The sequence below is a fragment of the Gobius niger genome (assembly GCF_951799975.1).
Source record: "Gobius niger genome assembly, chromosome: 18".
NCBI lineage: Eukaryota > Metazoa > Chordata > Actinopteri > Gobiiformes > Gobiidae > Gobius > Gobius niger.
Genome location: NC_136869.1, coordinates 21305320 through 21332728, shown reverse-complemented (window position 1 = coordinate 21332728; position 27409 = coordinate 21305320). Strand labels below are relative to the sequence as shown.

Sequence of the window (27409 nt, the reverse complement as noted above, 5' to 3'; positions counted from 1 at the left end):
AACTGTCTCAGCTTCACTCAATTCTGTCTTTTATTCAGAAATAAACCTCCATTACTCGAAAACGAAGATGAAATATATGAGTTGACCAAGTGAAACGGTATCCCGTGGCGATGTTAAGTGAGATCGTATTTTTGGCCCTGGAGCTTCAACGCCAAGACCCTCCATTCTCCTCCTCGTCTTTCCCCGTCGGCGGTCCGTGAAACCCCGCCGTCCGAGACGCCCAAAGGCAACAGCGCTGCGGACGCAGTGTTCGGTAGCAGGAATAATGAAAGCTCCGCGTGATTTATGGCTGATTTATAGAGTCCTTGGCACAGGGCGTGTTTTCAAAAATGTGACTTTGAGATGTTTTAGGCACAGGGCTTTGGAAATGGAGTTTTTGTACACGCCGAGGAATTTTCTCATTCGAAAGGGAGCTCGGGGGTTTGGGTTCAGCATGTGGTGCCCTAATGGAGGTGGTCAGAATCATTTGTCATGCAGTTTTCCTTCAGACTTACTGTAATAAATAGAGATAAGTGGCGTTTTTGGTTGGGCAAATTAGTCTTTATTCCTTGTTTCCATTCATTGGTTTGAATGTTGAGTATATTTCACCCATAAAAACAACTGTAGTGAGAAAAAAATGCTTGATATTTAGCAGGTGAAATGTTACGCAACATTTCGAAACACTATTTTCAACACTGAGTTTTATAAAGGCTGAAATTATTAGTGCAATGACCTTTGACGATTTTGGAACTACATTTAATTGCATATTGCAGCAGAAAACATCCATTCTATGGAGTGGTCAATGATTTTAAGCCAGTTTTCTACCTTATGTGATAGAAATAGACCAAACTCAAACTTTTACGATGTTAACTTTTGTCGACGTCGTATATTGTCTGAAATCACTCCAGCCAAAGTCCCCGGACATTCCAGCAAAAACATTACAAAACTTTAGGGCCCGTTTTCTCGAAATGAGGTTTTCTTCACACTCTTACAATGACATTTCCACTTTAGCTGCTCGTACAGACTCCACACTTTCCATTCTTGTGTTTACAGTATATTAAAGGCTTTTTCAGAGATCCAAATTCCCCTCAGAACTTAAATCAGCACATTTACAAACATTAACTTAAACCTGGCTCTATCTAAAGCCAAATATTCAAACTAATATCTTTTAATGGACTTTTTTCCCCTTATTCACCTGCAGTGAATCGCCTAAATCAGAGAAATACCACAGCTTTTTTTTTTTTCGCCGCGGCAGCAGTGTGTCTTGAAGACTTTTGGAAGGCGCTATAATTGACTCCATTATCCGTTGATTATCTCCACGTGCTAATAACATTGTCTCGGTGGCCCATCTGGACAGTGGTAGCCACACACACACACACACACACACACACACACACATGTGCGGGCTGGAAACACTTTCGCCTCTTTGGAAAGTCTGCGCTCTGACAGGCCACAGTGACTTCACAACAAGAGAGGCACTTCATCCTCTCGTTGTTTGTCTTTGATGCCAGTGCAGTGAACATCTCCGTCTCCAGCTGAGGACTGAGCTAACGCTATGTCCACGGGGAGCGTTCAAGTCGACTCAAACCTTCAGAGTGATGTGGGTGTAATGAGAGCGCGGGATCAAAGGACGAAAACGCGCTTTAAATCAACTGTTGGCACTGAATAAAAGATCATCGTATTGTTTCAGCATTGTTTTGTTGACACCACTGATTGTGGCGTTTGAAAACCAAAAATAGGATTCAATTATCTGTGGAACGTAGGTTGAGCGAGTCAAAAGTAGTAAAGTTGAGTAGAAGTAGAAGGTTTATATATTTAAAGGCACACTGCGCAACATTTTGGACTCTACTGTTGCCAAAACAAGACATGCTCTTAATGAGGGGTGAGTTACTAGTACTTAAAGGGGGGGTATTATGCAAAATGGACTTTTTCAAGCTTTACATCATGTTATTATGTCACTCCCTCATTAAAAACATGCATGAAGTGTTGCCTTGGCACATTCACGTATTTTTGAGTAATCTGTAAAAACTCTGATGGCGGCCATTTTAGGGATAGGTTTGCCTGAGTCCTCCTAGGAACGCCCCCACCTCCTGGAGACGCCTCCGAGCTTTCGTCACCAGCCGAGTAACCAACCACTGCTCCTCAGCTCAGCAGAACCCCCTCCCCACTGATGCCACAGACAGCGTGTGGAGGGGGCGTGTCTGAAAGGGTCAGAGGCTCTTAAAGAGACAGAGGCCTATTTCAAGACATTCACTACAGCCATTTTGAGAGAGCAATTTCATACAAGGCAGTTATTCTAATTTACTGCATTTACAGACCAACAGAAGGTTTCATCATCATTGTAGTGTGCTATAGACTGGTGCTATGTGATTGAAAAAAGCAGAATACCCCCTCTTTAAGAGTAAAAGTACAAATACGACTGGTCAAATATTACTCCAGTAAAAGTAAAAGTTGCTCTGTCTAATTAGGACCACATAGGCAAATTGACTTTATATTTATAGACATTTAGTCAAACAGAAAACACTACATTCATCGTTCAAATGTCGAGGCGTAAACAAAATTCTCCAGTAAAGTACAGATCCTCAAAAGTTCACTCAAGTACTAAAGTAAACTTCATCTCTGTTTACATTCTATAAGGAGTGTACAAAATAAATCAAAGGCTCTTTTTGTCCATCCGATGACCTCCCCAAAGCTCCTCAAACAAAAGAGTACAATGAAATGTATTTTCCTGATATATGCATGTGCTTCAGTGGAGCCTGCAGCTTCTTTTGGACTGCACAAAGCCAACCCTTTTTTGAAAACATATACGGGAAACTCTCCATTTCTCTTGGCCCGGCGGACCGAGAGCGCTCATTCACTTTGCACCGAGAGCAGCGGGTGTCGCCACAAACCCTTTCAGTGGAACACGGAGGACGAATGACCTGTGAAAAGTCCCACCGATAATGCAAGATAAAACTAGAGGGAAACACGGCGAAAAGAGGCAAAGATGTTGTTGGAACCGATCGGACTTATTCAAATCGGAAATATCCCGTCTGCGGTTTGGGTTTCGGGCTATCATGTCCTCATCTCGCTCTCACACACAACCCGACCAAAGCACCAAGCCGATAAAGTCAGGGAGAGTGAAACCTGCCTCTCCTCTCTGCAGAATATAGCCATTACAGAAAAGTGCAGGAAATGTCATAATCAGCCTTACGTTGAGCCCGGGGCTGTGCGAACCCCGATCGGAACAGTCGGGGGAAACAACACAGGCAGGGAGAGAGTGAGAGCGAGGCGTCTGGAGTCTTTAGGAGCTTGGAGCAGCTCGCCGTGAGCCCACATCCAGGTCTTTGGAACGCTTTCGAAAGGGCTTTAGAGGTGACGAAACAGAGCGCTAATACCGCTGTGTGTTCTGCGTCTCGTTGGGGAAGACCAGGAGAGTTTGGCTGTTTGTCTCTGGCTGTTAGCGAAGAGAACATCTGAAAACAGTCCCGGCCACCTCCAAACCCGCTTCCAACGAGTTCTATAGGAGACTTTGGGCTGGATTTCAATCTTACCCTTAAGAAATTTCAACAGCGCAGTCTTCGCATGTGTCCCCATTCACAAACATCGAGAGATTCGGTATCCACGTGTAGCACAAAGGGCGATTCTGTTGGCGCTGGAATCCAGATATGGTCATTTCCTTTTTGGGAGACCACACTCTTGCAACAACATCTCGACTTTAGTCAAACTTTCCAGTGTTTGACTTAACAAGGTTTATAAATTCCCTTTGTAACCCATACAGTATATGATCAAAATAAGACCATGAACTTAAACCTGGCTCGATCCAAGTTTCATCACGGAATATTCGTCTTTGCGATATTCAATGTTAGCAATGTTGCAATCACTTATATGTTGTTGTTGTAGATCTTAATTGAAGTTAAAATGTATAACTGTATAACTGGCTGATCAACATTTACTCTTGAGGCTGGTTCCTCAGGATTGATATTCCACATTTCATCACTTGGAAACTAAGTTCTAGCATAGTTTTGTGTGATTATGCTTCCTTCAATGTAAACGGTAAAACAGTACTCTGACTACTTCTACTTCTCTTGCAATACAATCTTCTTCTGTGTTTATCTTTGGTACTTTTTGCGCTGGGACAATTCTTCCAGAAAGTACCTTAGACCCACTTTCTTTGGCTCAAACAGTCATCTTGGGTGAGTCCCGGGGCCTGTGAAGTCATGGAGCTGCCCAGACTGAACTTCTTAACAGCTCAGCGGGCCTTAGCGGGTTGTTTAGCTTGCTCACGGAGATGGTTTCAAGGGGGGGTTGGGGAAATCCAGACGCCTCGCCAAACGCCAAGCTTTTGTCATCGCTGGCGGGCACGGCTCAACCTACAGCTGGACGAGGAGGAGACACTAGGCAGGTGGAGATCGCTCACCCCCACACTCCGCGGCGCACATGCTCTTTCTCCACCCGGCTTCTATGTTTAATGACCTGGCTATTCCGGATAATGCGTTTCATATGAGGTGCAGGACTCTTTATGAAGCATTTACAAGCACCAGTTAATCAACTCATTAGGAATAGATGCTCAAGGAGGCATCAATAAATAAAGTCGTTTGTAAACCTTTAGAAACAGGCAGATTTGTAAAGCATTTTTAGTTCAGCATTAATTTGAGTTTGTTTGTGCTTTTATAGCAGGGGTGAACAAAGTACGGCCCAGGGGCCAAATGCGGCCTTCAGAACTTCTTTCTGAGTTGGCCCACATCGCCAGAGATGCCACTGTTTACTTGAAGTTTAAACATTTTACATACATTTTACCACAATAACTTTTTAGTGAGCTGCATTAAAGGTGATGTTTGCGAAATCCACTTTTTTCAGCTTTAAACCATGTTGTATAGTTGGTCTTCCATTAAAATTAAATCTGGATTAATGTAACCCATTCATAAGTACGCACAAACTACACAACGCAGAAGTCCACCGGTCACACTAATACAGTACTTGACCTCATTCATGCACTTTGGCTGTTTCTTCCGTGTTTCTTCTTCTACTGTTGAAGCGCTCTGAGCTGTACTTCCTTCTGCGTCATGGGAAAAACACAAAGCACATGTTTTTGAACCCTTAAACCAATATTAGATCTGCTCTGAGCAGTTCTGAGCCCCTCAGATCCTGAATACTGGACTTAGTATTAGCTGCTGAACCCTAATAGGAAATGGGGGCTGGCTCCGGAAGTGCCTGGCTCCCATAGACTTGCCATTGTAACTTTTTTGCCTCTTCGTGTCATTATTGAACACAGGCTTTGTCATTTTGACCTCCACTTGTCATCCTGCTTTTCCTTTCTCTATTTTTATTTTTGTCCTATTCTGAATGTACAGTAGGAGCTGGCTCCAAAGGCACAACCACATTGCTAGCATGAACGAGCTTCAGTTAGCCCGCGATGAATGCAGTGGAGGAAAACACCCGCTTTAGTCCATTGCTGTTCTACAGGCAATGTTGCAAAATAGCTCAAGTGGTGCAAAAAGCAGGTGCAGTACATAGTAAATAACAAACAAAGTCTGTTCACCACCACGCCAAATTGCTAACCCCACTCTCGGAGGAAAATTAAAGTTTGTTCTTATTGACCCTCATCTATGACCCTCCAGTGTGTAGGTTTGCCTTATCATAAATTCTTACCGAGATTGCTCCCATTTGATATATAAAAAAAGGGAAAAGAACTGGGCCATCAGTCTCTGTCTCTCCCCCACTCCAAACCTTTCAGTCATTTGTGAGCGCTCAGACGGCTTCGATTGCGCTGGCCGGGCCCCATTTGTTTTCCGACAAAATATTAGCGAACGGAGCGCATGAGTCATAACGCACATCTTTCATCTGAGTCCGATTCGTCACCCAGCGTCTTCGCTCGCACAAATACTCTGACGCGGAGAAAAGGCAGAGACGCACATGTTTGCACGGGAACACGCACCTTCTCCAGCCGACATGTTCTGAGGGACGCGGAGGAATCGACGTTTGAGAAATTAACATTCTTTTCCCTTTTTTCTTTCAGAAACCACAGACCATGGATCAAGTAAGTGTGACAAGTAAGTCGGCTTTTCCAAATATGTGATAGGAATTTCAAAGAGAGCCCGTCTGCACAGTATCGGCCTGTTATTTTCATTTTATTATGTTATGCATTTATAATCGATGAGTTGTGACATCAGTGGGGAAATATTTGCAAAGGTCTTAACTTATGGTAAAACAAAAGGAAAAATGAGAAAGAGCATGACTCCAGTGAAGCTCACCAAAGCTAGCGCCTTCCCGCTGTAGCGGCGGCTCAGCAGTTGTGTTGAGCTGTGGCCGGGCTCGCTTCTGCTGGATGGCTGCTCCAGATCTTAGGTGTAGAAAACTGAAACATTAGCACCGTCACGCACAAATAAATATTGTAAGATTGGGTAACTCCTCCTAACTTTGTAAGAACCAGATTGATTTTACAATGCCAAAAACGATAGCACTGATATCAATCTGGGAATGCTCCAGTTTAAATCTATTGAGGAGAACAAAACAACAAACCACTACAATAACAAATATTTAGTTCAACACAGGAGACCTGAGTACTTCAGAGGGTCCGTGTAGTTGTAGAAGGATAACGAACAGGTGCTCTTCCAAGACTGGGCCAGCAATGCAAGATCAGGAAGAATTTGATTTGATTAAGGCTGTATAGAGCAAGAGCAGGAGGTGAAGAAATCAAAAGTAAAAAAATAAATAATTAAAAAATGTAATTCAAAGTCCTTTAATGGGAAATTGTACAGAGTGCCTCAGACTTTTTGACTTCTTCACCTCGTGCACTTGTTCTATACAGCCTTAATCAAGTCAAATTCTTCCTGATCTAACAAATATTTAGTATTGAAACATGTTATATAAAATATTACATGTTTGTAAGTCTGTAGCGACACCTCGGTCGTAATTTATCAAGACAGATGCTGAATAACAGGTGCAAGCTGAAAAATTAAACACGCTATTTTGTGGGCATATTGCACCTAATTCACCATTTTGAAATGGCCAATATTACAATATTAAAGCAGTACTAAGTAACGTGTTTACCATAATAAATCCTCTCCGTAGTCCCTGTGGGGGTAATACAAGTGTTTATGGGATGATTGGAGGGTCTTTCATCTCCCCCTGGTGTCTCTGGCCAGAAAACCATGTTTGCAACTTGACTGCCACCGGTGCGGAGAACGGGCAAAGCTAACTGCGGGCTAACGTCACTTTAAACAGTATTTACAGCCAAGTTTGAGTGAAAAAAAATATTTCCGTTGTATAATTGGTTGTACAGTAACCCTCTCTCCCTTCGCCTTTCCTGTCAGCGTAGTATTTACTCTCCAAGACAATTAATAAGTTAAAAAATCGTAACTTGCTACTACACCTGCAGTTGCGCTTATGGCCTCTAGGGGGAAGAGTTACTTAGTACTGCTTTAAAGACCCATATTGGATATGTAAATGAGAGAAAGATACGTGACTAAAGAATGCACAAATGACTCTGCAGCTGGTCCACTTTTGCATGTGCTACTTGTTTTGCACATGAGCAAACGCTTGGTAAATGACCCCTTAGTATTTTTCCATTTTTGTGTTGTTATTTAGTTAAAAAAAAAAAAAAAAAAGGTAAAAAGATAAAAAGTGCTTGTTTTTGTCTGCAAATGTTGCCACCTCCCACAGTCTGCGATACTGCAACGTGGTTGGCTAGACCCCCTGGTGCGGGTTCAAAGAAACCAGCACAAACGGCACAAGAATGATTCTCAACTCACAAATACTACGAGAATTTGGTTTAAAGGCAAAGTTAGCGGAGAGAGACTTGCTGATGGGCAGTCACATGACAACATGTTAAACACACTGGGGGTCATTTACCAAACGTTTGCTCATGTGCAAACCAGTAGCATGTTCAAAGGTGGATCATCAGCGGAGACTCTCTCGCAGACTTCTTAGGGCCCTGATATTGTCATACACGCAATTTCAAATGGTAAATTCAGTGCAACACGTCCACACACTCACTATTTAGCTCTTGCCCTAAATAAAACCATAATAAAAGATGCAAGCTCAGGTTAAGCTTAAGTCCTAGGGTTATGTCACAGTGAGAAAGAGCGTCCCTTTGTCTCACGCATGTCCTCCCTCTGTGCAGTGGCAGCCGAGGCAGCAGGGGCAGCAGTGGCGTGGCACCACCGCACAAGGACAAGGTGAAGGGTAAAGACGAGAATTACTGGAGGGAGATCAACGCCGCCATGGCCCTCACTAACCTGGCCCAGGGCAAGGACAGCCCCCCGGGGACCACCAGCTGCATCATCCAGAAGTCCTCACATATAGCAGAGATCAAGACTGTCAAAGTACCACTCCTGCCCAAGTACTCACACTAGACTGCACTATGCAACAGCCGGGACCAACAACTCTGGACCAATGAGTGCTGATGATTGTTTCCTGACAGAGACACTTTTGTAATGTTAACTTATTTTCATAAGTTTGATATTTTCCTTTTTTTGTACGCGATGTATTTGCCGAAGTGCCTTTTAGAATTACGACTGTGCCCAATGTAAACACTTAGAACACGTGCCTGAAGAAAACAAAGTATTTTATGAAACCTTTACTGCAGCGGTGCCTTAACACGACGGGGCGGACTCAGGGCCCTTCAGACCTGGCATTAAGATCGGGGAATAGAGACATAAACTTATCAGCTGTACAGAGGAGTAACTAAAGTATATAGAAGGTTAGCATTATAGCACTTAATCGGCTCGTTGCACCATGTGGCTAAGCTAACCTGAAGTTGTGAGTGTTAACACTTCAGTTCACGTCAGATTCTTTTCATTTGGACATGAGCGCAGATCCATCTGAATAACCTAAAGACAACATGGTGGACAGTGAGTTCCCAAATAAAAACTTAACGTAGAATGTAAATACTTCAGAAGAGGAGACATAGTCAGCATAGTTTGTTATGATGCTAAAGCCTAACGTGCAATAATATATGAGATCAAAATAAATAAGTTCATTCAATTACAGCCATAGCTAATTACAGGAACTCGCTGTTCACCACAGAATCTTAAGAAAATATGCTTGATGGAACAGGAGAGGAACAGGACGTACTGGCCCTCACAGCTTCAGCCCTAACCACTGAGTAACATTACACTATCTTCAACCAGTTGCCCTTGAAGGTGAGTAAAAACAATCTGCCATTAGTACAAAAGCATCTTATAGTACTTGAAATAAGATATTTATATCCACAGGCAGATTTTTTTCCTTTCTTGTCATGTCAATGCACCCAAATAAATAAAATGCTTAATTTGAGTCATTTTAGATTTTAAAGACAGCATTTATTGGACACTGACTAAAATTGAGCTGAGCTGAACACACAAATCACAAAAACAGAAATGATACTGTGTAAAAGCACATATTTCTCTGAACTAAACTGAAAAGGTATTTGACATAGTTAAATACACTTAAAGGCCCTGTACACCTTTTTTTTTGTGTTTTTATTTGCCCATGTGGACCTAATTAGACAGAGCAACTTTTACTTTTACTGGAGTAATATTTGACCAGTCGTATTTGTACTTTTACTCTTAAAGAGGGGGTATTATTCTTTTTTCAGTCACATAGCATCAGTCTATATCACACTACAATGATGACCAAACCTTCTGTTGGTCTATAAATTCAGTAAATTAGAATAACTGCCTTGTATAAAATTGCTCTCTCAAAATGGCTGTAGTGAATGTCTTGAAATAGGCCTCTGTCTCTTTAAGAACCTCTGAGCCTTTCCGACACGCCCCCTCCACACGCAGTCTGTGGCATCAGTGGGGAGGGGGTTCTGCTGAGGGGCAGTGGTTGGTTACTCGGCTGGTGACGAAAGCTCGGAGGCGTCTCCAGGAGGTGGGGGCGTTCCTAGGAGGACTCAGGCAAACCTGTCCCTAAAATGGCCGCCATCAGAGTTTTTACAGATTACTCAAAAATACGTGAATGTGCCAAGGCAACACTTCAGGCATGTTTTTAATGAGGGAATGACATAATAACATGATGTAAAGCTTGAAAAAGTCCATTTTGCCCAATACCCCCCCTTTAAGCGTGTTAGCCGTGGTCCAAACGCTTTCCCCAGCTTCACAGGGAGGAGTTTTTAAACACTTTTCACCACTATCAGGGACGCTGTCACACACTCACAACATTAAATAGGCTTTTACTATGTACTCAAAACTGACATCAATCCACTACTAGGAGAAAATGGGGTACAGGGCCTTTAAACCGTGCATTATTTCTATGATCATTGGCTCATATTGACTTTGCAAACAGTGTTGCTTCAGGGATGACCTTCCACAGTGACAGTAAACAGCAGCTGTGTCCAGAACAAGCTGAACTGCCTCGGATTGAAAAGCAAGGTCTGAAGGAGCCGCCCCCCCCCCGTGTGCGTGTGTGAAAACAGTCACATTGTCCTTGTTCCGGGCCGTAATCACGACACTGTTTTGTCTCGGGGGGCGCTGCTCCAACGCGAGCCCCGGTCCGCGTTTGGGCTGCGTCGGCGTCTTATCGGAGATGTAGCCGCGCTCGCCGTGACACGTGAGCGCTGTCGGAACAACGCGGCCGCCTTAAAAGGGATGTTTCTGCTGCGTGTTAGTGTTGCGGAGATAGAGCCGCGGCCTTCTGCCCCTTCAGCTGTTTAGCATTACTTTCAAATGACTGTTTACAAGAGGCCGAAAGAGAGACGGGCTCTTTTTTTTTTTTTCTTCTTCCCCATTTCGCCTTCAGAATCCATGTCAGCGTTATCTCTTACGGACCGAGCCGGTGTGTGGTCTGTTTGTTTTTGATCACGACTTCGGGAAGGGCTTCTGTCAGACGGAAAGAATCTCAGACAATGTTCTTTACACATGTCCTGTTGGCTTTAACAATGTTCAGAGCACAGAAAAGGAATCACTCGAGATTTATGCAAAATGACGTTTACGTGTAAAGTAGAATGATGAGGTCTGTTTACATTTTCTGTCAGTTCAATGCAATTTATCTTACTTAAAGGATCTGTATTATGCTATTTCAGCCATTCCAAAGTAAAGTATAGGCATTTATATGATATATTTTACCACTACCACGATGGAGCACTCATTTTTGTGATAAATATAAGTGTTTTCTGGAGGTATTTTTCAAACCCGGAAGACACAATGCTTGGATTCAGTTAGCCCCGCCCCCTCTCTCCGCTCATACAACTTTACCGTTGTATGAATAAAAATACCACAGCAATAAGTGAAGTTTCTTCACGATGTAGTTATAAGGAGTTGACATCTGCAACACAGCTTCATAAATGGCACAAGCTAACACGCGTTTTGACTCACCGCTCTGTCCTGGCCGCTTCATCATCAGGTGTTTACAATAATGGGACTGGCGTTGGTTATAAAAGTGAATCCACTTTGATTCTGGTGAAGATTCACCAAACATCAGAGACAGTCACAGAAAAACACTATTTTGGCTGATAGTTGTTGAATCCCGGAATGAAATTCCAAGTTCTGGCAAGTGGCCTCTTCTGAAGGAAGGTTGAATCAAGTCCTGTCCTTGAAGCCAAACAGGCTTTTGTTCTCCGTGACATTATCGTTAGGTAAGAAAATAGATCAGGTGTCCAGAGTAGGTTAGAAAGAGCTCCTTCTTCACAACTTTCAGTGCAAACACGGCATCTGTTCGCCCCGGGGGTGTGTTTGTTTACTCCACAGGGGCAGCGCAGACATTTCCTTTTTTTTTTTCTTTCTTTCTTACGACAGAAATAATGAAAAAGCTTTTTACAAATTAAAATCAGGCCGTAAGCATAGAATTAAGACATTACATTACAGACGTCGAACACTTCCATTCCGCTCTGACAACACAACTGAACAAATCAGTCATTCACCAGGAGAGGGCGGAGCAGCTGCTCAGAGAGCAGGATTCAGGAGGATTACTGAGAGCTGCGTGAATGAAGTCAAAAACCACTCTGGGGGTGTTTTTAATAAGGAAATAGCATAACAACATGGCTAAAAGCTCCAAAAAGTCGATGTCACATGCCTAAAACCTAAGCCCTGAAATTCACCAGAACACAGAAGTATACAGCCGTTTCATTCAAATTTTCCAAACAACTTTTTACAAGGTGCTATGGAAAAGATTTGTTGTGTGACGCATGGATGGATTACACCACTGCACTAGTATCATCTTCTCCAAGTGGCATAAACCAAAATACCAACCCCTGGCGTAAAGAATTCTGCATCAGTTTTGAGCAAAAAAGAAATACATTTCAAAAAATAATGTTGCCAGTGTTTAGAGACGGGAAATGTTACTAGGCAATTACTAAAGCTCAAGGACATGCGTATCTAATCATGTAGAATGGAAAACATAAACGTTTATTTAAGTTTGAAAGTCGCAGCACAGCAACTTGACATAATCCACCAAAATGGGGAAAGAAAAAAATATATATCTGAAACTTGTGTAAGGAACAGAAGATTCTTTCCGACTGTCTGAAAACCCTTGTCACTTCTGTCTGTCTCCCGAGCCCGTGTTTATTTGTGTGGTTTATTTGTTTTCGATCGAGGATTGGCCTCGGCTGCAGAGGGAGCCTCTTCTGTCGCTGAGTGGAAAGAATCTCTTTTATTGAAACGCACTAATGTACTGCGCACATGTCCGAGCGGCCGCCGTCGCCAACTCCTCAAACAGGGGAAATCAACGGGGACTTAGGGGGAGAGAGTCCAGTTGGCTCTGCAGGCGGACTGTTCGGCTTTATATACAGTAGCGAATATATCACGAAGGTGCTGTTTAGAAGTGTCAAACTGCACACACTCTGTCATAACGTGGACAAACCCAGACTGGGCTTATCTTTTGTCATTTTTTTTGTGTTGAAGGAGAAAATCTTCAAAGCTGCACTTGGAAAAGAAAGGGAAACAAAATTGGTGCAGGGCCGTTCCTAGCATTGTGGGGGCCCAGTGCAACCCCTCTGCCAAGTCCCCCAAGTTAAAATGATCTGTTTTTAATCAGTTGTTTATCAGATTTACAGCACAGTAATAACAATAGGATGAAATGAGCGTGGTTGCTATATGGTTAACGTTTAAGAACACATTTCTGCCGCCCTGTTTACACAAATATGTGCCATGTCTGATATTATTGCGATTTTTTTCTGCCAAGCCATTTTCAACACACTCTTAAATTTAAACAAGAAATTGTCTCTTAAAAAAAAAGCAGGGTCAATGCAAGGCTAATATCAATATAAACTAGCCAAATTAAGACATTTTTAGCAGACGATAGCTGATATTTTGGTAGCTATAATTTGGCGCTATGATATAATGTTTGCCGCTAATATGAGCCATGTTTCCTGGTGCAGTTTTGCTCTGGTGTCAGGGTTGAGATGAAGGAATGAAGACTCGTGCACCATAATCACGCCTTTAGTGAGCAGTTAGCATGCTGTTTCTGTGCCATGCTGTAATGTGCTGCAAAGTTTCAAAAGTTGTTTCCTGACTATCATCACTTTGAATTTTAAACAGGTGTCAGTTATCTAAACAGTCTTCCTTGTGGGCCCCCTCGTGGATGTGGGCCCCTGAACACTTGCACAGCGTGTGTTTAGCCCGTAACGGCCCTGTCGGTGTTAGCCTCAGTGTACTCGCAGGTCCTTGGGCGCTGCTCGCTCAGCGGCGGGGGGTCCTGGCTGCTCAGTGGCCGGGGTCAGGGCGGCCACACGTGTTTCTGATCGGGCAGACCATCCCGCGCTGGGCCCCTCCTGTTTCCAAAGGCACCTCAGAACTCGGGACACCACACACACACACACACACACAGGGACTGACACTTCAGCCTTTGTTGTCGGACAGCAGACAGTATTAGCGCCGCTCTCCACTGTTTGGACGCCTTTTCTCAGCACAAAACTGAACTCTCAGCCTTTCTGGAAACAGGAAGCAAAGGCATGTACTGACGCCTTTAAATTATTTTGAACTTTGTCAAACAAAGAAAGTGGTGACAGTAGGTTGTTTTTTTTATTGTTAAGTTATATAATTCAGTTTTGTTTCATTTTGATAGAGACTGGATTTACAATCCAACGACCAAATGCATATCTCTGTGTTGTGTAATTTGTCTCTATGTACTTTTTTATTATTAAGCTGTTGTTTTTTGTTATAGCAATGAATAAATTTCATTGAAATTAGCAAAGTATTGAATTCCCTTTTTTCTTTCTCCTCACATGGTCTTATATCATTCAAAACTGACTTTTTTTGTAGCTTTTAACCATGTTACAAACCTCATGAGAAGTGGTCAAGGTACATGATTTCATTATTTGAGAGAAAGTACAGATATTATCACTACAAGAAAGAGTAGCTATTTGTTAAAGTACTGAAGTATTTGCTGTAGTAGAAAGCACAAAACAGATCAGTGTTTTGAATAACAACTATAAGGCCACGGCAGGATTCACCTCCGAACACAACAGGGACACGTACTGTCAGTACATCTGCACATCGCCACCTACTGTTCTGCAGTGGGCAGTACAAGGCCTGTTAGTGAGACAATACACACTGCTTATTTTTACATGAGTCTTTGTGGAAATGCTTTTAAGTACTGTCGACAGTATTGTATTTATCTTTCAAAGTAATGATGAAGTGAAAATGAAAGTAATAAGTCCTCAACAAAAATACTTCTCAAGTAAAGTCTACTTAAGTAAATTTACTATGTTACTGACCTCTGCCCCTTTACACATGTTTATCCGGTATATTTAGTCTCCCTCGTCTGCACTCTAAACGCCAGCCCATACTCCGACACGTCACACGGACAAATCCATGACGTTTCTCTGACTTTTGTATTGTATTGTACGACTACATTTGACAACATCAACCCTCGAGACACATTATTCTAAGTTATGCCTTAAACACATGGTTTAAATGTATCAGTCTAAATATTATACAAATGGACTTGATTTGTTTGCTCTGTTGTGAAGAGCGGCTCCTGCTTAGGCTTTGCTGGAACATTTCACTTCATGAACATCTATCCACAAGTTACCAATTTAATGAATAAATATTTTCTCAGACAAGATGACCTCACATCAGGAACAAATGCTTTCAGAAATGATGGATTCTTCCCAGGAGACAAAACCGTTTCGGATTTTGAGACTGAAACATTTACAAACAAGTAAATTACAATTGTATTTATGGAAATTGCATTCTGGCACTTCACCCTGGCAGAAAAGAATGTATGCGACGGACTCTGGTGAGCAGAGCCAAGTCGCTGATGCTTCGGATGGAAAGGAGAGTTCTCTGGACTGAGGTGGAGATGGAGTGAAGGTTTGAGGTGGTCGTAGGGTCATAGAATGTGCTCATGGAGAAGAATCTGAATAAAGAGTAGACATAAAAAGCTCACCAAACAATAATTGCACCACAAAGTAACTTATGGGGCATCAATTCTGGACTGAAGGCACCATGCTGGATGATCACAATGGGACGTACGAAACACTACGAGTTCCTTTAATAAACCTGTGTGAGTGCGTTTACATGTGCTTGAGTATTCCAATGATTTAGGTCTGTCTTTGCCATCCGCATGGACCAGCGAGCGGATGGAGTTCAGTGTTGGACAGTGCCGGTACGAAAACCAGCACCCCTTAAACAATCAGAGACATACATCATCATTACGATGCTTCTTTCCATCTAAAATATTCACAACTTTTAGTTCTGTCATGGTTAAAATACAAAGCTCAATCTCCTCTTCACTCCAGAAATGGGAGCTCATGTTTGTTTACAATTAACGTTGCATGCCCAAGAAATGGAAAGTTGTTTATATAATCGGGAAATAGCTGATATACTGTACATGCTGTTGTATCTCGGTTTCTGTTGGGAGAATCCCAGTTGGAGAATCCAGGTTTCTCATTACTGGGTAACTGGTATTTTTCGGGTTTCTATCATCGGGAAACTGCATTCATATGACCAAAGACAAAACCGTAGCTGCACTAGTCACTACAGCAACAAGCAACACCATTCAGACTGAACACAACTCTTAACAGGAACAACCTTTAATGAAATCTAGAAGGCCAGATAATGAAGAAGCTGATGAGAGATGAAGACGATTCTAACTTCAACCTGAAAAGACTCACAGAAACGGAATGACGGTATGAGTGTTTTATTGACGAACATGAATTATTATTGGGGCTCAGACCCCGGCGTAAGGCTGAACGAACGATATGGAATGCACGGCTTTGACGAATGATAGCCATGATCTTCCACGAAGCCTAGACCCTGGTGATGGTGGAAGAGACCTGGGTTGGCCACTTGATGAGCGGAGCTGAGGAGGAGCCGGGCGGAGAAAGGGGTAGAGGAGGGTCGTAGCACGGCTGGCAAACGGCCAGGGAGCATAAAAAGGGGATCCTGAGCGATGAGCGGTTGGTGAGGGGGATGAGCAGCTGCGGTGATTGGCTGTTGTGAAGGTGCGGCTTGAGCGGGGTCCGTGATTGGATGATTGGAGTGCGCTGCCGGTGATGAGGTGATGAATGAATGCAGCTGGTAGGTCTTCCAGGTTGAATTTGCGCATAAGCTTCATTTCACACTGAAATGTCACATGTTGAGTCACCTCAGAGACTTAAAAGAATGCAGGAGTTTGTGAAAAACCACAACGTCGCTACACTCAAAAGACTGACCAGCTCAATGGAACACCAGATGTGCTTGCCCAGATCTTTCCCTGTGTTGCTGGACCACAAGGATCAGGTCTGGAAGGATCTGCACAGGCCGTCCTACGAGACTACGAGACAGACAGAAGACGTCAAGAACAAACTCCACAACAAGGCGAGGAAGGACGCACTGAAGGTAAATGCAGTATTTGTTACTGACTTGCATCTGTCCATGATTACAAAAGCTAGCACATGGGGTTGAGAGCAGTTTGGAAACGTCCCCGCTGTGAATGGAGGCAGATGAAGATGTCGACAGTTGGCTCTTGGTGCCCGCTCAGATGCCACAGACTGTGGTACTGCCCAGCCTTGGAAGACTGTCCCCGCTGTGGTTCTTCTGTCTGTCATAGAGCATTAAAATGTAGCCGGCGGACATCGTGAAATGCAGCTTTGGTTTTGATTTCCAACCAAACTGAGCTTGAAATATAACAGCAACCTTCAAGAGCCTTTAAGATAACGCGGGTAAACCGTTTCATTATGGTCGTGATTATCGTAGACCCGTTCACAAAGCGTTATTTCAGGGAGAAGGTAAAGTGAGTGTGAGATGGGTAATTCAGCGAGGCCCTGCGTGATCTAAGGCCGGCTGTCTTCATTTCAGATTTCTTTCGCCAAAATGCAAAAATTTGGTGGCTTTTGCATTTCATTCCTGTGAAAAAACCAAGCAAGCCAAAATCTCTATTCACCGCCATTTTAGTTTGATCTGACAGTGTCACCACGTGAACACATTTGGATTTAAGATGAAGTAAACTTTGTGCCCTCACATATTGAGCCGTATCGACAGCTTCATGAACACGGTTGAAGTATATTTAGGAGTAGGTATACACTGATTTTCATGCATCAGTGTTAAACTGACATATTGGTCTGCTTTACTGTATCATCATTTCGAACCTCAAATGTAATCACTGTGACAGACTTAGTAGAACACAGATATAAGAATAGGTTGTAGAAAAACAAAGCACTCTAGACGGTCCTGGGTTTGGTTCCTGCATGTTCCTTGTGTACTTGCTGCTCTGGCTTCCTCCATCAGTCCAAAGTGTTCACAAAAAGATAGTCCCAGAGATATGGATTTGTGCTCTCAAACACACTTATGGGCAAGTTTTGACAGCACTGGACGTACCCCTCTGTGAAGCTAGGATCTCGTGGATGACTTTTTTTTTATCAAGGGCCACATGTTGATGTTTATACGGCATTAAGGGCCACAAATCGGAGGTCAATGCAAAGAAACATTCAACTGTGTGCATTTAAGAGAAGCTTTAACTGTGCCCCACACCTTCATTTAGACTTAGAAGATGAATGCAGCTCAGATTCAGAGAAAAATAATACATTTTGAGAATATAACAGCATGGTATTATATATAAATTTGCAGTAAAAGTACCATATCTGGCCAATTCAACAAGAGGCTTTAGGGCCGCATTTGGCCCCAAGGCCGCACTTTGCGCACCACTGGCTTCTGCAATGGTCCCACAAACGTAACAATTTATAAATGTAAATGTATAAACTGCTTATGTTTAACTATAGGGATCATTTCATGTCGGTCTCCAAGTCCAGTGTGCACTGCAAGATTTTGGCTGCATGTGATGAACAATCACTCATTGTGAGGAAATTCTTCAGTCAAAGGTACATTATGCAACTTTTCATGCAAAAAAGTTGACATTTGACCTTGTAGTGACGCAGTGGTCAGCATGGCACCTTTACTTTCGATCACAGTGGTCTCTAGGACAATTGTTTGGAAGGTTTTTACTACTGAAAACCAGAAAACCTACAAAACCATTGATCCTGGAGCGTTGTAGAGACCACTGTGACCAAATCTTTTAATACTTGCCTGTTTCTCTTTTTGTTTCCGCTTATAAAGTAGCATGATGCACCTATTTAAGGCACAATGCGTAACATTTTGGACTGTACTGTTGCCATCAGCACAAAACATTTTTCTAATGACCAGCTCGACACAGAAAATGCTATTTCTGCAGCGGGTAATCAAAGAATGGATTTGGCTGGGAACCTAACCTGTTTAAATCTCAAACTCTGCTGACTTTAGTCGACATCTCCATGGAAACGAGCTGGAGACGCACCCACTCCCGGTAAAGTTATGTCACGTCTTTGGGTGAGCTGAGGCCGCTCACAGCAAAATTACATTTTTGTTTGAGATATTTTTTCAAAGCTGAAAATATCTGTTATAAAATAAAAGCTTCGTCTTCAGTGTGACATGTAAAAATCTCGCTGCTCCGCTCCACCTGCTGCTATCGCTCCTTGCGCTGAAGAACCGACAATGTCCAGACCTTCACCTCGGCGACTCGGGGCTGCCAGAAAACCCAGCTTTGCCGACAACAGGCGAAAAAACCCACCCAGACCGAAACCCGAGCACTCAGACGCTCCCAAAATCATTTCCCCATTTGATGAGGAACCGAGACTCCGCTGGCAGGCTGAAGCAATTAGCTCAACCCTCGCTGTGAGAGATGCTAGCTTACTTGTTGCCCTTTGGAAAATTACAGCTATTTGTTTGATTTTGAAGAAGAAAAAAAAAAAAGGTCTGTTTTTGCAATTATTTCATCAATTTACATCATGGAGTTTATGGCTTACCGACTGGACAAGAGCGGAGCTAATCACACGCCGTTCAACGAGGAAGCATTTCTTTGTAGACAGATCACAAATTAGCATAGCGCGCTAAAGGCTACGTCTGGAGATAATCGGCCAAGCTTCCACTGGACCATCCTGTGACACATAACACAAGCTCGTAGCGAAATGCTGGTTAAATTATCCGTAACCGGCAAACATTATTGGATTAAGGGGGAAAAGTTAATGAAAGAGGCGCGCACGGGGGATTGTAATGTGTTTCTGCGTTCCATTTTGATTCATTTCAGCCTGACTTTGACTTTGATTTGACTGAGCCGTGTGGGAAATAAACATCTTTAGCAGCTTATAAAAAAGTAAATAAATCAAAAGCAATTTAAGGAAAAATGTATTAGTAAAGTGTTACTAATTTTGAACTCCAGTCCATACAAGTCACACAACATGAAAAAGACATGGCTCATTTTAGACCAATTGCAGCCACTACTGATAAAGATGTTACAGCCATGGCCAACTGAGTAAAAACTTACTCTGTAAATACAACAAAATACAAATTCTGGCAAAACATGTGTCTTGAGAGTGAGCAGGACAACACCCGCTCATCTCTATGGAGATGTTGCTGCTTTGCTTGACTATAGGTAGCAGGGTTTATACAGGCGGCATCGAGACAAATTTACTGCACTTTAACACCAAATAATATATTTTTGATGCCATCATCTGTGCATATTTGATTTGCAACCATTCCATCAGAGTAATGATGGGGAGTTGTCCACAGGAGAATGCTAAAAACTAACCCTAAACCTAATCTTAACCTTAGGAGTTTACTGAAGGAGTCTTATTGAGATTAATTTAAATATATATCGCGGGAAATAAAGAGGAGCAGATTTCCTGTGGATATCTGGAGCTCCACTGATCATGTGACCCCTTGCCAAATTCCACCAAAACTGCTTTGTACGAATTTAAATAGTCATGTCATTGTATAATCCAAGCAATTTTGATTTAATGTCAGATTTAATCAAATTGAATGCTTTTTAAATGACATTTTATCTTAACATTGACTTTTAATACGTTTTAATGCCCTGTGGAAACCCCGAGCTGGCCAAACATTACACATTGTTCCATAGAGCATTACATAGTACTAACTTTGGCAGGTGTGATATATCAAGAGGAGTGTTAAATAAAGTGTTAGCTGAAGTTATAATACATTAGGTCCTCTCCAAATGCTTTGTATTGATAACCCGCGCAGGACCTCTGCACCTGCGCTCTCTGAGAGTTTGTTTATGCGTCACAGTTTTGTCACAGTTTAGTTGCTTTTGTGATATGGTGACATATAACCAGGAATGTCAATCTGCAGTTATAGGCTATAGGGGAGTTCCACCGGCCAACCTCCTCGAAAGAGAAGCTGGACTCTCCAAAGGACGCTCTGGACTTTAGAATGACACAGCCCCCACTGATTAGAAGAATCTAACTGACCAACTCTGGGGCCGTGATCAGGGGCGGACTGGGACTGAAAAACAGCCCTGGACTCTGGCCAGCCTGGCCCAAAGAAGAGTAAATGCGACACTTCCACAAATACAGATGTTCACCTCTTACCACCCGCCTTAACCGAGAGCATTTTCTCCAGTTCGGCTTTACCCAAATCAAAAGGCTCCTTGACTGAAGAGCAACACTGTGACGCCTCATTTGAAAGCGAAAATCTAGAGAAGTGATGGTAACTTTTTGTCACGTTGTCGCTGCATTTTTGTCATGTTTTTGTTGCTTTTTGCTGCTTTTTCATTACTTTTTTGTGGCCTTTTGCCGTGTTTTCGTCACTTTTTTGTCACTTATTTGTCACTTTTTCGTTATGTTTTTCCTTTTTTTTTCATGTTATTGTTGTTTTTTCATCGCTCTTTTCATCGCTTTGTCGTCACATTTTCGTCACATTTTGTTGTGTTTTTGTCACTTTTTTGTTGCGTTTCCAGCACATTTTTGTTTTTGGATGCTTTTCCTTTAAGCTTTTAGATTTGGGTAAAGCTCGGTCTCGCCCGGGGGTTAAGGGTAAGGTAAAGTGAGAGGCCAGACCGGTGGCCCTAGAGCCAGTGGCCCTTCTGTGCTCTTCCAGAATGGACATCTGGCCAGTCCGCCCCTGGTCGTGATTCAGTGCAGTGATTCCCAATCCTTATCATCTCCAGACACCCCCGAACCTTGGCCATTCTGACCCCCTCAATCACGACATGATGTTGCATGAAGCAGACCATCGTGCCCTCTGTTTACTTGTCGGTGACTCAGACTACTTCCTCCTGGCCCCAGGTCATGTGACTCCAGTTACTCGTGTTCAGTGTTAATGGATAAATTATAATCAGAGAGGTTTTAATCAGAGAAATTTTACAAACCAGTCTCCTCATAACGAAGAAAACAGCCTAGATTATTACTGATGAGTGGAGGCGGTGGATCAATTAACTGCTAGACTTTTTAACGTAACATTTAAGTAAAAATCTTCTCATCTCACTGACATCAGGCTGATTGAGTTCCACTGCTCCTAAACCTACATGGATGATTCTTATTCCTGTTCATTACGGCGCTAACCCTCTGCAGCCCCAAACATTTCCTGCCTTCATTTCTCCAAATAAACTTCTTAAAAACCACCAGAAACGTGCGGAGATCTCCAGAACCACAAGAGAGCGCCGCGCTTGGCCAAATGAGGACAGGCCGCTGTTATTGCAGGTGCACATCATCTCCGATATGCTTTGGGAGAGCGCCGCTGTTTGAAACGCGCTGGAAAAAAGGAGACACGCGCCAGGTTCGGAAGAAAAAAGGGTCAAATGCAGTCGCGAGGGCAGGCGGCGGAGGTATGCGCGTTGTTTTGACCCGCGGGTGATGGGAAATGGTTTCTGAATCGTGATGTTTTGATGCCAGAGTCAACCGCGAGCGATGCAAGAGAGACGGTATGTTCGAGAGACTCTGCCTTGGCGCCCGTCGATATGTTTTAGATTCCAGTGACTTGCTCTTCCAATTCTTCTGGTTCACGCTGCACGATCAAAGACCTGATGGACATAGACACAATCTCTACGTTACATTTCAGTGCAGCCGCCATGAAGAAATCACACGAGGACTCCCAAGCCTCGATTGTTACCCCAAAAAAAGGCTCCATTGAGATAAATTACTTAAAATTGCTCAAGTTTGTGCTTATCTTGAAGTAGAACTTGCCTTGAGTTTGCTTACCCACAGATAAAGCTTTGTTTTTCTTCTTGATTATTGGTTCATTATTTGTCCATCTTATGATAAACGGGGGAACGAAGGAACCCCGCCTACAAGGACTGGGCAAGAAGAACTGAAGCTCTAACAAGGACTAGATGTTCTTCTGCGGTCCTGGCCCTGTCTGCTGAGGGACTCCCATCGCCCCTGGATCTATATAGCCTGTCCGTCCATGGGAGTGGATCTCTCCTTCTGTGGTTCCCCCCGAGATTTCTTTTTCTGGGTTTTTGAGTTTTTCCTCGCCGTGTAGGAGACACCCATGCGGCTCGGACATTATCTTTGCCTGGACACTTCATCTGCCTGAACTTAACATTGTCGTGTTTAGTGTTTCATTGCTGTAGTGCCGTTGTGATAAAGGGCTAAACAAAACGAACGAACGAACGAAAAGAACGAACGAACGATGGATGGATGGATGGATGGACGGACGGACGGACGGACGGACGGATGACTTGGAACTTTTTTTCCCAACAGTGCTTCAGTGCTCTTGTCTGCATTTTACTCTTGCAGTCACATCATCAGTATAAAGCCTTTTTTTGTCTTAGTAAGTATTTTTTAGTCCCATTTCAAGTGAAAGCCATTATGTTTAGTATGTTTTATTTATTCTATTATTTGTTTTCAATCAGTTTGACAGTGCTGGTGTGACCAAGTGAGGGCGATGGTGATATTTGTTTATACAATTATGTTCGATCCATGACAACGCCACTGGTTAAACCAGAAAGATTTTGTTCTATACACCAAAAGGCTACGCAGGTTCGTTGACTGAAGTGACAGAAACACATGATTACAGGACGGAAGTTTCGTTTCTTAGATTAATTTATTTTCTGCTATATAAAACAGCATTAAAATATAATTTCGACTTTGACGTTTAAAGACACGTGGGGCAACATCCCATTCACAACTGGGTATAAACAAAAATGCAGTCCGTTAGTGAGTCCAGTGGTTACAACTGTGCACCCGAAGGCCAGTGCACACAGGAAAAAGGGGGAGACTCCCGCCAGCAGAAGCCTGGACAACATTGATACATTCAGTTTACATACAAATCATGAGTAGGCAACATCCGCATATAAACAAAGACATGACACCAAGGACATACCGAGACGTAGAGCGACGCTGCGCCACCCTTTGGCCCGCAACAGCCGCAAATATCCCCGAGCCGCCGAGGACTAGAAAGAACAGGGCCATTAGCCACACGCCAAGTTACTTAAAACCACAAGACTGCTCCAACGCTTACCCACGATGCCCACGCCACCATCTCGAGCTACTGCGCTTGACGCTTTACAAGCTACGGTGCGCCTTATCGTGCCCAAACAGCTTGGAGCCCCAGTCTCGCCGCCATGACAGCTGCGCCAGCGTGTGACGTCACGGGGTGGGAGGTCAGGTGAGGGAAAGTGCGGATGAAGGTAGTGGCCTTTTATAGGCAGGGAGGGGTAGCGCACCCCGAACTACCACACTGGTAAATAGTAATCATCAAGCTGATTAAGTTAAAAAAAAATATATATTCTGGAACGTTAGTGACAAAGATGGAGGGAGAGTTCCATAGACTCTAACTGTTACTGTACAGTTGCAGATCAACAGCTACGGAAATGTTGCGTCTTTCTGTGCCCAACAATCAATAATAAACATCCAAAATTCTTCTTACAAGAACTTAAAGAGACTAGATGCAAGTTGGTCACTTTATGCTCACTACTGCCACCTCAGGTCTTATGCGTAACTGCAGCTTCTATATTAAGCTCGTGCATGACGGCACTTCCGACCTGAAGTAACAACCTTTTGAGCGCAGGATTTTAGAGGCAGTTGTGGTGAAAAGGTCTACATTGGAGTAAACATTTTGTCTTTGGAGCTTACTGTAATGTAGGATAATAGTCTGTGGCTGAAAAATATCAAATTAAATCTATGAATAAGCCAAGTATTTCATATCCCGACTGGTCCATAGTCTTATTTTAAACAGTGCACTCCCCTGGTGCAGTGATAATCCTATATTAGATTGGGATACCATTACCTCCACATGTTTTAATGCTGTCCATTGACAATAACGTAAGTGCTCTGTGCATTCTCGGCGGTACGACCGAGCTTACAATAACTACATCTGTGTAAAAGTGTTGTGCCATAAACTGTGGGTAATCCACTGAGACGCTCGCCGCAGCACGGCTCAGGTTCTCCGGCCGCTCGGACCCATTTGGGACTTAAATGGAGCGTATCGTGGATCCCTGTGTTTATGGGGGATAATGCCGGGGAATTAGCTCCGTGGATCCGATGTCCAAGTCAGGGTGAGGTCACAGCAGCGGGGCCCCTCCATCCAGCGCTGCATTCATGGCTCCTGGAACGGGCCCATTCAGGAGTCCGGGGGCATTTCGAAGGCACAACCACATATTTGCACATTTTGCTGAACATGTCAGGTCACATTTTAGCTGCGAGTATGCTGGAATAAGTTACTGTTACTGAAGTGTGTTTGCTATTTGCTATTTGCTTTAAACTCTCAATTATCCAAGAGATTTCCGTTGTATTAGAGGTGTTCAAAGTTGTCAACAGGACTGGGACTGTGGCACAATGGTTAGCTCGGGCCTCATAGCTATAGGGTCCCTGGTTCGATTCCCACCTGGACGAGTCCTTTCTCTGTGGAGTTTGCATGTTCCCCTGTGTCCGGGTAGGTCTCCTCCAGGTACTCCAGTTACTCCTCCCACTAAAAACATGTACGATAGGTGAATCCTCCAGCCACACCTGGAGACGGGTCCCCGAGCGCCGGCCTGTGCTGGCTGCTGACTGCTCCTACAGGTTGGCATTAAGGAGGTCACCGTTTTTTTCATACTGACATATGTTCTTGCCTGATCTTAGACGAATTGATGTGTGCCTGTCTGGTCTTTGTGCGTACCCTCAGTCACGCAAAACGACCAAAGATGTTGTTAGCATTTGGCCTCTCCCAGCATTTTCCTATTGCTCCAAACGGGCTGAAGTTACAAGCTTCTTCTTCTTCTTCTTCTTCTTCTTCTTCTTCTTCTTCTTACAAGCTACCGTGCTCTTCCACGGACACGCACAAAGACCAGACAGGTACGTATCAACTCGTCTAAGCTCAGGTAAGAACATATCACAGTATGGAAAAACGGTGGCCTGTTGCTTTAAGGCTGGGTCAGAATGAATTTCCCCATAGGGATTAATTTAGTTTAACTTAACTCTCATCTCATCTCTCCCATTTTCAGTTTTCGCTGTAGTTTTGGCTTCATAATTGGTAATTGATGGATCAAAACAGAAAGTGTTTCCCATCCCATTTGAACCCAGTAGCTGAGGACATAATCACGTAGTCTTCCCAACAAAGGCGTTTATCTGGAGAAAGCCTGCTATTCCGAGTGTCATTTCCACTCCCGTGGATGGACGTATTCCGAAATAACACAGTGATTGTATGATTGCTGTTTTGGCATTTTGTGGCGTCTCCAGCAGCGACGCTTTGCCCCAAAGAGAAGATCCTCGGCAGACAGTTTCCATGCTGTGGAGGTCTGCCCTACACCAGGCTCTGAAATGTGGCTTTGGTCTGATGGATGACACTCGGGAGGACACGGGAATCTCCCAGGGATTTCACAGGGAACACTGGGACTTGTCCGAGCGTCTGGCTCCTTGTATGAGGTATGACATGGTCATGACTGCAAGGTTTGGCACTTCCAATCCCAGCTCCTGCAGAGTCAAAAGACAAACTGTTGTTGTGTCCTTGGGCATGATATGGGAGAAAAATGCCCATAGGTCTGAGTTTCTGTACTGTATTCACCTTATTCCGCCCACTTTTGCCTCTTTTTGCCATGGATACCACTTCCACTATATTGACACTTCCGGTCGTTCATTCAGCGGAGAACGAAGGAAAATGTTTGCTGCTAAAAATCTGATGTTTAGTAGATTGACACTGCACACTACACTGTTTCTCTGCGGCTTTGTATTCATGTAGCAACTGATTTTATCTTGACTTCTCCAGTCCAGTGTTAATAGGAGTGACTGGTACAATTGATGGCGGCCCACGCAAACTTCCGGGATAAGGTGAATAGCGTATACTGTCCAGTCATTTGTGGGGGGAATAACAAGGCCGTTGCTGCAGTCTGCACCTGGCCTAACCAGCTAGACTGTCCTGCTTTCTGTTTAAAAGAGGAGCGTCTGGGACTTTATTTATTGATCCAATCACAGACACAAATTTGTAATGCAACACTCAAACGTGGCACAAACTCAAATCTTTTTCATTCAGAACAAACCTTATAACTTTCCCCCGTCTTTGAAACAGTACAGTAGTTTTTCTGTTGATTGGGCAGAAGATCGTACTTTTCAGTGAGATATTTCTTGTTTTTTCTTGCGTTTCTCTGACTGGTTAATCCGCCGGTCAATCACGCCCTTCAGACCTCGTGGAGAAGAACCAGACGAGCACCAGACCACACGTCTGAATTGGGAAAATCATTCAGTCTGGCTCGTATTATGATCATGAACCGAACAGCAAAGTTTAGCTAGTGTTGTCTTTGGGCAACCTCACGTCTGTGTTGCAGAGGGTTATACCATTATTTTGGCTTGTTGGCCTGTTTATTTGACAGACCAGCACACGGTGGACGGGTGAACTATGGGCTGCTCCAAGGGGTTTACGTTTTCTTCAGATTTTGAAAGACAACCGCGACCTTTTCACCATCAGATTTTTGCTATTGGCAAATTAAAACTACCAGCGCTATGTAAGAACATTAGTGACCAGAGCTGACCCTCACTTTCATCTCACAGAAGGTTTGACTCCATGTGCATGATCTCCTTGTGCCTGCTGTACACTGTGTCCCTGTAGCCGCTCCGTGCACACCGCCGGGCCGCTGATCCATTACTCGTGTCGTTCGTTTACAGGCTGTGTAAGTTGTAGTAGCAGTTTGCAGACAGCGTCCAACAGAAGCCGCTCAGAACTTAACGACAGCCCGGGGGCGGCACGTGAAGAGTTGCGCGGGGCCGACTCGCCTCCGTAATATTTCATCGCTTCTTAAAAAACCCGACTTACATTCCTGCGTACTGCGGCGCGAGAGCATGTCACAGCAGCAGATGTACGGA

The 27409-nt window shown here is 43.6% G+C and overlaps 1 protein-coding gene across 1 annotated transcript in view; it reads left to right on the top strand.

Moving 5' to 3' along the window:
- Positions 1–8680, top strand: part of LOC306977575 (homeobox protein Mohawk-like) — a 36298-nt gene extending 27618 nt beyond the window's left edge. Inside the window, exons 5-6 of the mRNA XM_079575966.1 lie at positions 5978–6011; positions 8084–8680. Of these exons, the coding sequence (XP_079432092.1) occupies positions 5978–6011; positions 8084–8315 (266 nt within the window). The 3' untranslated portion in view covers positions 8316–8680. The remainder of the gene's footprint in view (positions 1–5977; positions 6012–8083) is intronic.
- The last annotated feature ends 18729 nt before the right edge of the window (positions 8681–27409 follow it).